At 42.6% G+C, this 16,349-nt stretch overlaps 1 protein-coding gene across 1 annotated transcript in view; it reads left to right on the forward strand.

Moving 5' to 3' along the window:
• Positions 1-16,349, forward strand: part of LOC132823640 (synaptic vesicle membrane protein VAT-1 homolog-like) — a 196,775-nt gene that overhangs the window by 23,543 nt on the left and 156,883 nt on the right. The window contains exons 2-3 of the mRNA XM_060837577.1: positions 6,379-6,508; positions 11,833-12,048. Coding sequence (XP_060693560.1) covers positions 6,379-6,508; positions 11,833-12,048 — 346 coding nt within the window. The remainder of the gene's footprint in view (positions 1-6,378; positions 6,509-11,832; positions 12,049-16,349) is intronic.

Raw genomic sequence — 16,349 nt, forward strand, 5'->3', positions numbered from 1 at the left:
TTTCCCCCCTAATCAGAGTTGCTATAACACTGCTGGAGCAGATGTCACTGGAAACCAGGCCCTCTGGTTCAGAGGTGGGGATACTACCACTATGCCAGAAGAATACAAATGAAAATCAGCTGACAGAGTGGTGCTGGAAAAGCACAGCAGGTCAGACAGCATCCGAGGAGCAGGAAAATCATAAGCATAAGCCCTTCATCAGGAATGAGGCTTGTGGGCCGGAAGTCTGAGAGATAAATGACAGGGGGGTGGGGCTGTGGGAAGCCTTTCATCCCACCAGCTTCAATATACATCGCATCGTCCTCTGCCACTTCCACCACCTACAAATGGACCCCACCACTAAAGATGTATTTCCATCCAACCCCTATCAGCCTTCCGGAGAGACCACCCCTCTGTGACTCCCCAGTCAGAGCCACACCCCCACCAGCCCACACCCTACTCCCGGCACCTTCCCCTGCCATCGCAGGAAGTGCAAATCCTGTGCCCATACCTACCTCCTCATCTTGTCCAAGGCCCCAAAGGATCCTTCCACATTGGACAGAAATTTACCTGTACCACCAATGTCATCTACCGTATCCATTGCACCCAGTGTGGTCTCCTGCACATCAGGGAGACAGAATGGCAACTTGTAGATGGTTTCAGAGAACATCTCTGGGACAACCACACCAACTAACTGCACCACGTCATGGCTGAACACTCCAACTCCCCCTCCCACTCCACCAATGACATGCGGGTACTAGGCCTCCTCCATTGCCAAATCCTTACCACCTGTTACGTAGAGGAAGAACACCTCATATTCTGCCTTGGGACCTTGCAACCACAGGGGATCAATGTGGATTTCACTAGTTTCCTCATTTCCCCTCCCCCCACATTATCCCAGTCCCAAGCCTCTAACTCAGCACTGCCCTCTCGACCTGTCCATTACCATTCCCATCTATCTGCTCCACCCTCCTCTTCAACCTATCACCTACTCCCCCACCTTCATTCACCTATGACATTCCCAGCTACCTTCTCCCAGTCCCACTCCCCACCCATTTATCTCCCAGCTCCCTCCCCGGTCTACAAGCCTCATTCCTGATGAAGGGCTTATGCCCGAAACACCGATTCACCTGTTCCTTGGATGCTGTGTGACCTTTTCCAGCACCAAACTGTTGGCTGATTTTCATCTGTATACTTTGTGTGAGTTCTTGTGGCACAGTTGTAGTGACCCCACCTCTGAGCCAGATGGCCTGGTTTCAAGGGATATCTGCTCCAGCAGTGTGTTATAGCAACTCTGATTAGGGAAAAAAGAATCCATATCCGTTAGTATCCTTACCTAACAAAAATCTATTCACTCTTGAAAATTTAACATGTTAGCATCTACAGTTACTGGGTAGCTGAGGACATTATAGTTTTGTCACTGGCCTTGTAGTCCAAACATCAAGGTTAATGCTGTGCAGTTAGGAGTTCAAATCCCATCATGGAACCTGATGGAGTTTGAATTCAGTTTGTAAATCTGGAATCGAAAGCTAGTCTCAGTGATGGTGACTATGAGCTTTCATTGACTATTGTTTAAAAACTCAACTGGCTCAGTAATATCCTTCAGGGAAGGAAATCTTGCAAACTTGTGTGTTGGGTCTACATGTGATGCCATGGCCACAGTGTGATTGATTCTGAAATGGCTGAACCACTCAGTTCAGGTGCAATATGGGAGGGACAATAAATGCTGGCACGGACAGTAATGCCCACATCCTCTGAGGGATGAAGGGTCAGAGACATGCAAGAACAACAGTTACAGATGTCTACGAACTCTTTGAGTGAGCTTTGGTTTTTCAGCACACTTGAATTCCTTGAAAATGGAGTCGCAGGTATGTAGGATAGAGAAAAAGGCATTTGGTAAACTTTCCTTTATTGGTCAGTATAGGAGCTGGGAGGTCATGTTGTTGCTGTCCAGGACCTTGATTAGACCACTTTTGGAATATTGTGTCCAATTCTGGTCTCCTTCCTATTGGAAGGATATTGTGAAACTTGGAAGAGTTCAGAAAAGATTTACAAGGATGCTGCCAGGATTGGAGGATTTGAACTATTGGGAGAGGCTGAATAGGCTGGGGCTGTTTTCCCTTGAGCGTCAGAGGCTGAGGGGTGACCTTATAGAGGTTTATAAAATCATGAAGGACATGGATAGGATAAATAGACAAAGCCTTTTCCCTGGGTGGGGGAGTCCAGAGCTAGAGGGCATAGGTTAAGGGTGAGGAGGAAAGAAATAAAAGACAACTTTTTTATGCAGAGGATGGTGCATGTATGGAATGAGCTGCCAGAGGAAGTGGTGGAGGCTGGTACAATTGCAGCATTTAAAAGGCATCTGGATGGATATATGAATGGGAAGGGTTTACAGGGATATTAGCTAAATGCTGGCAAGTGGACTGGATTAGATTAGGATATCTGGTCGGCATGGACGAGTTGGACCGAAGGGTTTCTTTCCATGCTATTCATCTCCAAGATTAGATTAGATTAGATTCCTTACGGTGTGGAAACAGGCCCAACCAGTCCACACCGACCCTCTGAAGAGTAACCCACCTAGACCCATTTCCCCTCTGACTAATGCACCTAACACTATGGGCAATTTAGCATGGCCAATTCAAATAACCTACACAACTTTGGACTGTGGGAGAAAACTGGAGCACCTGGAGGAAACCCACGCTGACATGAGGAGAACGTGCAAACTCTACACAGACAGTCGCCTGAGGCTAAAATCGAACCTGGGATCCTGGCACTGTGAGGCAGCAGTGCTGACTCTCTGACTGGAATTGTAAGATTTGGATTCCTCCTACCAGAGGAAACTGATTCTTAGTTCCTTGATCAATCCCATTCCTTAATTTTCTGTCTTGCAAAGCTATCTCAAGACTGACAAGTTAAACTGTTGAAGGTCATCTCCCTGAATCTTCTCCTGTCAGTAATTAGCATCTATTACTCTTCTGCCTCAGGACATTCCTTATCTAAAAGACATTGCTTGTGTTGTTAGATCTAGTATTACCAGACAAGGGAAAGACAACAAAAAACCTCAAACAAATGGTTTGTTTAACTCATATTTTGTGTAATTAAGAAGAAGAATTTCCTATTATGTTTCCTGTAGTGATAATGGATAGTGAAACAAAACATTGGGAGGAATTAACTGTTTCAGTGGGAAGGTAGGCTTAATTACATCATCACTGTTGGAAATGGGATTGACTGTTTGATTACAGTAAACTCAGGCTGCTTGTCTGTTCTCTGATGCACCAGCAACATCAAACAGCAATGAGAAACAAAATATTCCCAAACTTGCGTTTTACTTCGTTTCATATGGTTAATGCACATCATTATTTATGAGTTAGTATATTTAGGCTATAGTGCAAGTGCACAGAGGATAATGCCTATCTGAAGCAAAATATGGAACAGGTGATCTCATTGAATAGGCTTGTGTGTAATTGTTGAGTGAAATGACAATTAGCGGTATTAACTTACAATTGTACTTGTACCAAATGCCCCTGCCTTGCATAAAAGCCAATTATTATAGATGCTGGATATCTGAAATAAGAAGAAAAAATGCTGGAAAAACACAGCATGACTGGTAGCATCTGTGAAAAGAAAAGCAGAGTTAATGTTTTGAGTTTAATGTATGACTCTTCCTCGGAACCAGTCCCTGCCTTGTAATTGTAAAGTCGAGCATTGGTAATTCTATTAGAATAGAGGGAATTTACTTTGAGTCAATTAGCTCCTGGCTGAGACTAATTTCTAGTCTGATTTCAATCACAAAGGAATGAATCAGGATTCTGTTGCTCAGAATAACTCTCTAAACTATTATCTCAATTTCACATGCATTTTCTTGATCCAATAAATCCTTAGTTTTATTTTGTGGACAGTAAATGGAGGAACACCAGTCAGAGAAGATCGCACACCTCCGTGGGAAATTTTCAAATATTGCCCTACACTTCAACCACTCAAGAATAGGAAAATTTACCCCTCAATATATGCTGGGTGAAATTAACAAGGAGCTCTCCTGTTACTAGGAGAAACCCCCTGTCATTAGTAGAGTATTCCAAGTAGCCTTTAGCTTAATGGAAATTTGCTGGCTGTAATATCTTGATATTTTTGGTAAATAAATCACAATGTGCTGCAAAATATTGTCTCTGCTCCATTAGAATATGCGGTTTGACTTTTATTCTTGCTTATTCTATGGCACAACGAATATTATTCTTTATTTGTTCATTGCATGTAGGCATTGCTGGTTAGACCAGCATTTAACACCCACTTTTAATTGGCCAGAGGGTAGTTAAGAGTTGACCACACTACCGTGAGGTCTGTAGTCACATTTAGATCAGACCAGGTAAAGTTGGCAGATTTCCTTCCCTAAACTATGTCAGCGAACCAGATGAGTTCTTATACAATCCTACATAGTCTCATTGTCACAGTTACTAAGACTAGTTTTCAATTCCAGATATATTTGCCGTGGCTTGGCAGTTCAGCGGTTAGCACTGATGTTTCACTGCGCCAGGGACCCAGAATCAATTCCAGCCTTGGGTGATTGTCTGTGTGGCTTTTGCACATCATCCCCTGTGTCTGTGTGGGTTCCCTTCAGGTGCTCTGGTTTCCTCCCACGGTTCAAAGATGTACAGATTAGGTAAAATGGCCAGGATAATTATGGGATTTTGATAGGGGTGTGGGTCAGGGATAAATAGGGGTATGGGTAGGTTTCTTTTAGAGGGTCAATGGGAATTATATGGCCTCTTTCCACACTGTGGGGGTTCTATAATTTTATTAATTGGAGATAAATTCAATTCAGCCTGTACTTTGGACTAAATGCAAGAAATTCTGGGGATTAATTCCTGGTGTATGTTGACTTACCACATCTCAGTCAGGAATTTTTTGGGATACATTGTTTAGAGCAGAGCAGGGTAAAAAATCTCCATCTCCTGAAATGGTGTTGAGATGTATCCCAATCTGCTGTGGGAGGCAAGGGAGGAGATTACAGAGGCTCTGATAATAATTTTCAAATGGTCTCTGGCCTCAGGAGAGGTGCCAGAGGAGAGGTGTCAGGGGATTGGAAGGCAGCTAATGTGTGACCATTATTTAAAACGTGGGTAGGAATAAACCATGGAACCAATGATTCCAACATCTATGTTAGACAAACTATTCAAAACCATCTGAGGGAAAAATTAATTTCCACTTAGGAACAAAGGATTAATCAAGGTTCGTCACCACGTCTTTGTTAGGGGGAGATTGAGTTTTTGAGAAGGTATGTAGATGTGTGGAGTTACCTGAGTGCAGGCAGTGCACTTAATGTAGTCTACATGGACCTCACTAAAGCTTTTAACTTCGTGAGCAGTCTCCCATACAAGACGTTGTTAAGAGCACAAATGATCAAAGGCAATTTGGCAAATTGGAACAAATATTGGCTAGTGGGAGGAGGCAGAGGGTGATGGATGAAAATTGTCTTTGTAACTGGAATTGGGTGTCCCAAGGTATGCCACACAGTTAATTGCCGGATCCTTCACAGCTTACCTGATCTAGACGTGGCTGTAAGAGGTTTGATCTGTGCAGTCACAGATGACAAGAAAATTGGTGGTGTGGCAGGTAGCAAGGAGGAAAGCCTGAGACTACAGTTTGATGTAGACGGGCTTGTCGGACGGGAAGAACAATGGCAAATGGAATTTCATCTGGAAAAGACTGAGGTGATGCATTTTTGGGATGACTAGCACAGCAAGGGAGTTCAATGTTAGGACTCTAAGAAGTACAGAGGATTAGAGGACATATCTGTGGACACTTGAAGACAGCAGGACAGGTGTTGAGGCATTCAATACAAGATCAGGAGATTAGGATGGATCTATTTTTAATTGTATATGGGATGTGAGCATTATTAGCTGGGCCAGCATTTACTATCCATCCCCACCTGAAGTGAGGGGTAAATGCGAAGAGGACGCGTCCCTTATGGGAGAGTCCAGCACCAGAGGGCACTGTCTCAGGAGGAATTTCTTCTCATAGAGGGTTGTGAGTCTTTGGAACTGCTAGCCACACATTAGCTGCTGTGACTCTCCATTAGCTTTTAGTGATGTATTTATTTATATCCCCACATCTCTGTGCTCATCGCCAGTTCTTAGATTCCCATCTTTTACAAACTAGCCTGATCTACTGAGTTGTAAAGAGATTGACATTACACATTCATACACTGAACTTCATTTTACACATCATCCCTACTCATCTTTCAATGTCCCATTATTTTGTCATATCTACACTATCTACTGTACCATCAAACTTAGCTGCATTAGTAAACGTATACATGCAACTGTCTATTCCTTCATAGTCTATAGGATGTTTGCATTTGGTCAATTACTATTCTTCTAACTTGATCATTTTTCTTTTCAGTGGCTTGAATTTCATTGACTTGATGGTTCGACAGGGCAATATTGAAAACCCACCAAAGACACCATTGGTTCCTGGCTTTGAGTGCTCTGGCATTGTGGAAGGCTTGGGTGACAACACAAAAGGCTTTGAGGTTGGTAGTGTCAATTTTTTTGCATCAATATTACTGTGTCCCCTGTCTTTACCTCTGTTCCTCGTAAACTCCCATGTACTCTTCCTTTATCTTTTTCCTTACCTTGTCAAAATTTATCACACTATTTCTTACTCTTTCTTAAAGCATTAAAAGATGTTAAAATCTTAAATCCTATGATCTTAACACTTTTTAAAATATTTTCTCCTGGGAAGTGTCTAGATTGCATTTATTGCTCATTCTTCGTTGCCCTTGAGAAGGTGCTAGTGAGCTAACTCCTTGAATCACTGCAGTCTGTGGAGGGATAGGGATATAGCATTATTAGGGAGGAAGTTCCAGGACTATGACTCACTGACAGTGAAGGAACAGTGATACAATTCCAAGTTGGGTTGTTTGTGTCTGAAAGGGTAACTTACTGGGTGGTAGTATACTTGTCCTTCCAGGGATTAGGTCATGGATTTGGAAGAAGCTGTCAAAGTTGAATTGGTTAATTGTCGCAGTGAGCCTAGTAGCAGTGGTACAGCAGCTCTTTGTTTGGCACCCCATCTACCACCTTAAACATTCAGTCCCTCACCACTGAAGCACAGTCGCAGCAATGAGTACCATCTATAAGATTCACCGTGGCAACTCACCAAGGCTCCTATTAAACCTGTAAACTCTGCAATCTTAAAGGACAAGGGAAGTGGATAATTGGGAGCACCATGACCTACACAGTCCACTCCATGGCATGTACACCCTGCCATTCTTTCGCTGTTGCTGAATTAAAGTCTTCTACTTTGCTCCCTAACAGCTCTGTGAGTTTGCCTGTCTATTAAGCATACTCCGTTATTCAATGAGATCATGGTTGAAAGTGAGCTATCCTTATTATCATGCTGCTAACACACCATTGCCTTTTGATCTACGTCCTCAGATATTGGCTATTATGCAACTTAATAAATGGCAACTTTTGTGTTGTGAGAAAATTGAGCCAAATTTATAGATTGAGCGTTTAAGAGTTCCTCAGTACAAAACAGTTTGGCAACTCTTGCCACATATCATAGTCACACCTATAATTTTCATAAGGTCAGAGTTCAGTTGTATTTGTAAAAAGATGAATCCACCAGATGGGTCTTTACTGATTGTAATGAGATTTAAACAAAGAAATGGGCGCCTTCAATATTTTTTTAAACTTTCTTTTGCAACACTACGTTTGGAATGATTAAAACTCTTGCAGACAGTTTTAAACATCAGAACTTAAACTGTACTCAGAAACAAAAATAGAATTTGCTGGAAAAGCTCAGCAGGTTTGTTAGCATCTGGGGAGAGAAATCAGAGTTAATGTTTCGGGTCCAGTGATCCTTCAACTCAACCCAAAACAGTAACTCTGATTTCTCTCCACAGATGCTGCCAGATCTGCTGAGTTTTTCCAGCAATTTCTATCTTTCATCTTTGATTTACAGCATCTGCAGTTCTTCTGGTATTTATTTAGTCCTTATACTCACCTCACTAAAACATTTTCCCAATCTACCTTCAATAAATCTCTTTAAGTCCTTCCCGACCCTCCTGAAGTACTTTATCCTGCCCTACTCAGAGCCCCTTTACTCAGGTCATTCTCTATTACCTTCCTTCCACACTAGCTCCAACTCCTCTCATCACCTTTTGACCTTAGTCCACTGTTCCTTTCACCTGACCTCGGCTGCTTGATTGGAAAGCAATAACTGGTTTTGACCACCCACTATCTATTTTAACTGATCTTGTTAAAATAAAATTAACTGCACTCAGAAAATCAATACAGATCCCAGTTGTCAAGCCATTTTCTCAGACTGTCATGTTTTACTAAAACACAGCTGCACACTTGAATATAGCAGCAAATCCATCTAAATATTTGCATGAAGAATGTAGCCCAACATGCAAGTCATTGCCTGGGGAGCAAATTATAAGAAAACAGCTTTCATTTAGACACTTCCTATAATCTAGTAAACCATTGAGAAGTCGTTGACAAAGAGTGGAATAATTGACTCTACGCCATAGGAGGATGCGTAAGGTTTGGATGTTATGGTGTCCCTCCCGTCTTCATCTCCTGGAGGTGTTGGGCTGGCAGGTGGATGTAATGCCCACCAACCACCTGCCTGCCCCTGCCCCTGCCCTGACTACAGTTTTAACAGGAGCTGGAGGTGCCATTCAGAGGCATGCCAGCCTGTGATCCAATTGAGGTCCAGAAGACACTGGCTTATCCCTTAAGGTCTCATGCCAGCTGCCACTTGAGTTTACACAATGGCAGGAGAGACCCATGTCATGTCTCAAGCCCGTCATCACTTCCTGGGAAAACTGGCGCTCCCTTGGGGCCCAAACATGCCCCCACCTAGCCCCAGATTGTTGGCTATTGAGTGGCTGTAGGACATGGGCTGAAATGGGGCTGGACTCACTCTCTCCACCCATCCTTTACACTGACAGGACAACTGGCTATACAGGACATTGGTTAGGCCACTGTTGGAATATTGCGTGCAATTCTGGTCTTCTTCCTATCGGAAAGGGTTCAGATTGCCAGGGTTGGAGGATTTGAGCTATAGGGAGAGGCTGAACAGGCTGGAGCTGTTTTCCCTGGAATGTCGGAGGCTGAGGGGTGACCTTATAGAGGTTTACAAAATTATGAGGGGCATGGATAGGATAAATAGACAAAGTCTTTTCCCTGGCATCGGGGAGTCCAGAACTAGAGGGCATAGATTTAGGGTGAGAGGGGAAAGATATAAAAGAGACCTAAGGGGCAACCTTTTCACGCAGAGGGTGGTACATGTATGGAATGAGCTGCCAGAGGAAGTGGTGAAGGTTGGTACACTTACAACATTTAAGATGCATCTGGATGGGTATATGAATAGGAAGGGTTTGGAGGGATACGGGCCGGGTGCTGGCAGGTGGGACTAGATTGGGTTGGGATATCTGGTCAGCGTGGACAGGTTGGACCAAAGGGTCTGTTTCCATGCTGTACATCTCTATGACTCTATGACTCTATAACTGTCCTGGTACAGTGGGGGAGGCAATGGTCTGATAGTATTATCGCTGGATTGTTAATCCAGATATTGTTCTGGGGACCTGGTTTTGAATCCTGCAACGGTAGATGGTGGAATTTGAATTCAATAAGAATCTGGAAATAAGAGTTCTGATGACCATGAAGCCATTGCTGGTTGCCAGGAAAAGCCCATCTGGTTTGCGAATGTCCTTCAGGGAAGGAAACTGCTATCCTTTACCTGGTCTGGCCTACATGTGACTTCACATCCTCAACAATTGGTTGACTGTTAACTGCCCTCTGGGTAATTAGGAATGGACAATAAAAGTTGCCTTGCCAGTGACGTCCTCTTCCCACAACTGATTTTAAAAAACATAGTATATAGTAAGATCACTGGCTAAAGGTTGGCTGTATCTTAAAGAAAGAGAAAGAGATGAAGAGGTTGAGGGAGGACAAGCCAGAGTTCAGGACCTAAGCAACAAAAAAGTATGTGCCCCTGAATCACAATTGAGCACGAAGATAAAAGTAGTATTAAGTATTAAAGTAATAACCAAGAGTGATAAGAGGCCAGAATGACAGGCGACTTACTGCACAGAAACAGGCCGTTCAACCCAACAGGTCCACACTGATGTTTATGCTCTAGATCAGTCTCCTCCCACCATTCTTCATGTAACTTTGAAATTTTTGTCTTGCATCTGCTCAACTAGGTTCTTCTTAAATACATCTACATTATTCACAGCTCAGCTGCTCCACAGTGAGCTCCACATTCTTTATGTAAAATAAAAAAAATTGCCTGAATTCCCATTGGATTTATCAGTGACTTTCTTATCTGTGGGCCAGTAATTATGGTAATGCCTGTGAGCGAGCACCATCTCATCATTCCAATCAAACCATTGTGTTGTCATTAAAAAAAAACTCCCTGAGGTCACAACTTGATCTTTTCTTGTCTCAAGTTTTTATATCCTTTTTATAATAATCAAACAGGACTGATTAGATTCCCTACAGTGTTGAAACAGGCCCTTCAGCCCAACAAGTCCACACCGACCCTCCAAAAAGCAACCCACCCAGACTCATTCCTGTATCTTGACTAATGCACCCAACACTATGGGCAATTTAGCATGGCCAATTTACCTTGCCCGCACATCTTTGGATTGTGCGAGGAAACCTAAACAGAGAGGTTTGGGAATATGCAAACACCACACAGACAGTTGCTGAAGGCAGGGATTGAACCTGGGTCCTTGGTGCTGTGAGACAACAATGGTAACCACTGAGCTACCATGCCTCCCACTGATTGGGTTACAGTCTGTTCTGATATAATGCGATAGTTCCGTTTCCGTGCAATCTCACATTATAAGAAAATCATGTAATAGCAGCATCATTTAATGGGACCTGAATCAGGTGATAGCGTAAGGAAAGTTTGCATTCTACAAATAATGGTCTAAAGTTTGCAGTCATCTTGTAGCCAATTTGCGTTGAAGAAATGTGCATTATAACAGAACCTAGTGTAGTTCAAATAAAGTCTTACCAAGATTTTGTGCAAGTTCAACATAATTCCTTTGCTTTGTAATTCCATCCCTAACAAAGTAATTCCAGGTGCTTTGCTTCCTCATCTTATGCCCTTGTTAATTTGTGTTGCCTCTCTTTTGGGATTTGTATATGTGTACCTCAGATTCCTCTGTTCATGTACCCTTCTTAACATTGATTTTTCCCCTCAAGGAGTTTTTCTTCCTATCAGTACAGACTACTTCTTACCTGTCTATATTCAAGTTTGAATCAATTATCCACTTTTTTACTCATGTAAGACTGATTGCTTTGTAATTTCCTAGTTTTTCTATGTCGTCTTTCTTATCTGGAATTATCTTGCAATAGTCTCTCCGTGTATAAATTCTGTGCCTATGCATTTCCTACCACTTCACCTGAAGTGCTCCAAAAGCTTGTGATTTCAAATAAACCTGTTGAACTATAACATGGTGTCTATTGCCACCTCAGTCCAACACCAGCACCTCCACATCATTTCTCAAAGAGCAGAGTGTTATGTGCAATTTTCCAATATAAATGAAAAATTTTCAAATTGAAAATACGTTGAAATATTCAGAGCATGCATATTATTTCGCCAACTTCTCTTTAGACCAAGGAATTATTACAATTGGGCCTGTGAGCTGATCCCACTTCCATGGCATTATTTTTCTCATTGTTCTTGTGCTACGTTAATTGTGGTAAATACCTGTCTCCAATTCAATATTAGTTTCTCCCTGATATCACAGTAGTTTTGTATTAAGCTAATGTCATTGCTGCCATCTCGTCTGTGATGGTTGGTTTATCTTCTTTCTCAACCTGTTTTCAGATCGGAGACAGAGTCATGGCGTTTGTCAATTACAGTGCCTGGGGTGAAGTGGTCTGCACACCAATGGAGTTCGTGTACAAGATCCCAGATGAGATGGGCTTTGCAGAAGCAGCAGCTTTCCCCATGAACTTTGTGACTGCCTACATGATGCTGTTTGAAGTGGCAAACCTCCGAGAAGGAATGTCAGTGCTACTGCACTCAGCTGGAGGAGGAGTGGTAATTATATCCCAGACTTGTTACTTTGGCTATGTTCCCTTCAAGCCTGACATTATTCAATCACATCATGGCTGTAGTTTTGACTTTGGTGGGAGTGTAAAACTGACATGAATTAATATCACCTGTTTGATACAAGTCAAACGATTGCTATTGAGCCAGACGAAGGTGGGAGATACCTTAGTGCAATTGAGAATGTCTTTCTACTTCATGCCAGAACGTAAAATCAATATATACACAATTAGATATTTTCATGATGAGTGCCTCCAAAGCTGAGATTTGTAAGCTGGATGTATCCATCTTGAAATTCAGGCATATGTAGGAATTGTGACCCTGGGTTTGTCATTGGTATCTTTAATGGATAAGAAATTGCATACACCACAAATCAATTAGAGGACTTCAAATTCTGACAAGCATTCTCAGTGTGTGAAGACTTGTATTGTTCAAGTGGTAGCTTTACCCGAACTCAGGAATTATTCCAAAATTGCTTCGGCATATTCTGCCCATAAAACAAAGCAAGACATCTCCTACCTGACCAAGTATTGCCTTATCAGTCCATTGTTGATCATCAGCAAATTGATGGAAGAGGTCATCAACAGTGCTATCAAGCAATACTTGCAAAGGATTAACCTATTCACTGAGGGTCAGTTTGTTTACGGTCAGGACCACTCAGCACCTTGTCTCAAACTGCTCAAAAGAGTTGAATTCGAGAGATGAAAGTTACTGACCTTGCATCAAGGCTGCATTTGACTAATTTTGGCCTTGAAGCACCAAAACTAGAGTCAATGGGATTCAGGGGAAAACTCTCCACTGTTTGAAATCGTACCTGACATAAAGGAAGATGGATGTGTTATTGGAAGCCATAGAGTCATACACCACAGAAATAGATACTTCAGTCCAACTCATCCATGTTGACCTGGTTTCCCAAACTAAACTCATTCTATTTGTCTGTCTTTGCACCATAATCCTGTTAACCTTGCCTACTCCTGTTCCTGTGCAAATGTCTTTTAAATGTTGTAACTGTACCTGCAACAACCGCTTCCTCTGGCAGCTCATTCCAAATATGAGCCACCCTCTGTGTGAAAAAGTTGGCCCTCAGGTCCCTTTTAAATCTTTCCCCTCTCACCTTAAAATTATGCCCTCTAGTTTTAAACTCCCCTACCCAATGGAAAATGCTATTTCCCTTATCTATGCCCCTGATAGTTTAATAAACCTCTATAAGGTCACCTCTCAACCTCCTATACGTAAGGGAAAAAGGTCCTAGCCTATCCAGCCTCTCCTTATAACTCAAATCCTCCAGTCACGGTAACATCCTGAAAATCTTTTCTGCACCCTTTTCAATTTAGCAATATCCTTCCTATAGCAGGGCAACCAGAACTTTACACAGTACGCCAAAAGTGATCTCACCAATGTCCTGTACAGTCGCAATATGACTTCCCAACTCTAATGCTCAATATTCTGACCAATGAAGATCAGTTTTCTCAACTGCAGGACATTATTGCAGATGTTCCTCGGGGTACTCAGATATTGTCCCTGTCTATCTTCAGCTACTTCATTAATGACCATCTCCCATTTTAAAATCTGAAGTGGGTATTTTGCTGATGATTTCACAATGTTCAGCACCATTCATCAATCCTCAGGTACTGGAATAGTTCCATGTCTAAATGCACTAGGAACTGTGGAATATCCAGGTGTGGGCTGATAACTAGCGAGTAACATTCACACTACACAGGTAATGACCATCTCCAACAAGAGAGAATCTAACCATTTCCCTTTGACAGTCAACGACATTACCAGCGCTGAATCCCCCACTCTCAACATCCTGGAGGTTACCATTGACTAGAAACTGAACTGGATTAGCTACAACAATTCTGCTTGTGTGAGAGCAAGCCATAAGCAAGGGTTCCTGCAGTAAGTAACTCACTTACTGACTCCTTAAACTTGTCCACCATCCAATAGGCACAAGTCAGGAGTGTGCTGGAATACTCTCCATTTGTCTGGAAGACTGTGATGTTGCATTGTTTTGGAACTTTGGAAAAAAAAAGTCAAAACAACAGCAGTTTTAAAAGAGAGAAGAACAGACAAAGGAAGCACATGGTGAGGACACTGCAGGAGGGAGAGAGAGAGAAAACCTGCACAGTTACTGCCATTGCTGTTTTGAATTCATGTATCGCTGGACATTGGAGGGCGTCTGGAAAAATTAACAAACAGTGAATTTCACAACTAATCTTGGAGGAACCTGTTTGGACAAAATTCACAGCACAGAATCAGATAAGTTGGAGGATTTGAGCTATAGGGAGAGGCTGAACAGGCTGGGGCTGTTTTACCTGGAGCACCGGAGGCTGAGGGGTGACCTTATAGAGGTTTACAAAATTGAGGGGCATGGATAGGGTAAATAGGCAAAGTCTTTTCCCTGGGGTTGGGGAGTCTAGAATTAGAGAGCATAGATTTAGGGTGAGAGGGAAAGATATAAAAGAGACGTAAGGGGCAACTTTTTCACACAGCGGGTGGTATGAATATGGAATGAGTTGCCAGAGGAAGTGGTGGAGGCTGGTACAATTGCAACATTAAAGAGGCATTTGGTTGGGTATATGAATAGGAAGGATTAGGAGGGATATGGGCCAGGTGCTGGCAGGTGGGACTAGATTGGGTTGGGATATCTGGCCAGCATGGACGGGTTGGACCCAAGGGTCTGTTTTCATGCTGTACATCTCTATGACTCTATGACTACAGCTTTCTCAAAACTCAAGAAGCTTGACAGCAACAGGACAGAGTTGCTCATTGATTGACACCACAGGCACATATATCTACTACTTCCACCATTACTGCTCAGTAGCAGCAATATGTACCATCTACAAGATGCACTGTAGAAATTTACCAAGGTTCCTAAGATTGTACCTTCCAAACTCACAAGCATGCTCATGTGGAAGACCAAGGGCAGCAGGTGCGTGTGGGGCTTCAGTCATTTTGTAAGATTAAGGAAAGTGAAATTGTTTTCATTTGTGCAGGGAAAATTCAGAGGAGATTTAATTGAGATGCTCATAACTATGACAACTTTGATCACTGCAGTAAGGGAGACTCTTTTTGCTGGCAGGTGAATCAATTAACCCAAGGAAAGGGTTTTAAGTTAATTGTCAAAACCAGAGATGAGATGCAATTTTTCCACAGTAAAATGTTAGTACTTGTACTTTGTATGAAAGGGCAGTGAAATAATATTCAAAAGGAAATTTGATAAATATTTGAAAAGAAAGAAGAGAAGCATGCAAAGGGAATGGGACTAATTGAATTGATTGTTCAAAGAGCTAGGAAAGGCATGATGGATGAATGGCCTCTTTCAAAATTCGATAGTCAAGACTTTGGATTTGTCATTGCCTGTACATATTGTGGGTGCTCTCAGCTTACTCGTGGTTAATGTCCATCCTTTTACCACTGAACTGAGGTTCAAACTAGATCAGATAATGCAATACTGTTTTCTTTTCTCTTGACTGGTTCTGAAGCTTCAAAACTAAATTAAACCATGACCTGAATTCTATTGGCTGCTTGCAGGTTGCCACCTACAAAGCTGTTGATAATTTATGAGTAAATTGACAATCTGATTCAGAGAGAATACCTATTAAAGGAAAGGGAAATGTCACAGAAAACCTCTGAAGTATTCTGCTGTTGTGACTACAATGAGGTAATGGCAACACAGTAATGGTTTGATGAGGTTCTATTTGTGAGCTGACATTGGATGGCTGATATCAGCTGTGCTGCTTCACAGCGCCAAGGACCTGGGTTCGATTCCAGCCTCAGGTGACTGTCAGTGTGGAGTTCGGACATTCTCCTTGTGTCTGTGTGGGTTCATTGTGGATGCTCTGGTTTCCTCACAAAATCCAAAGATGTGCAGGTTAGATGAATTGACCATGCTAATTTGCCAAGAGTGTTTAGGGATGTGTAGGTTAGTGCATTAGTCAGGGGTAAATTTAGAGTTCCGGGGAATAGATTTGAGTGGGATCTCTTTGGAGGGTCACTGTGGACCTGTTGGGCTAAAGGGCCTGTTTCCACACTGTAGGGATTCTATGATTCACTGTACCTACTTAGGAGGCACGGTGGCACAGTGCTTAGCACTGCTGCTTCACAGTGCCAGAGACCTGGGTTTAATTCCTGCCTCAGGCGACTGTCTGTGTGGAGTTTGCACATTCTCCCCGTGTTTGCTCCGGTTTCCTCCCACAGTTCAAAAATGTGCATTTTAGGTGAATTGGCTGTGCTAAATTGCCTGTAGTGTTAGGTGGAGGGGAATAGGTCTGGGTGGGTGGTGGGTGGTG

This window comes from Hemiscyllium ocellatum, chromosome 17 (assembly GCF_020745735.1).
Source record: "Hemiscyllium ocellatum isolate sHemOce1 chromosome 17, sHemOce1.pat.X.cur, whole genome shotgun sequence".
Taxonomy (NCBI): Eukaryota; Metazoa; Chordata; class Chondrichthyes; order Orectolobiformes; family Hemiscylliidae; genus Hemiscyllium; species Hemiscyllium ocellatum.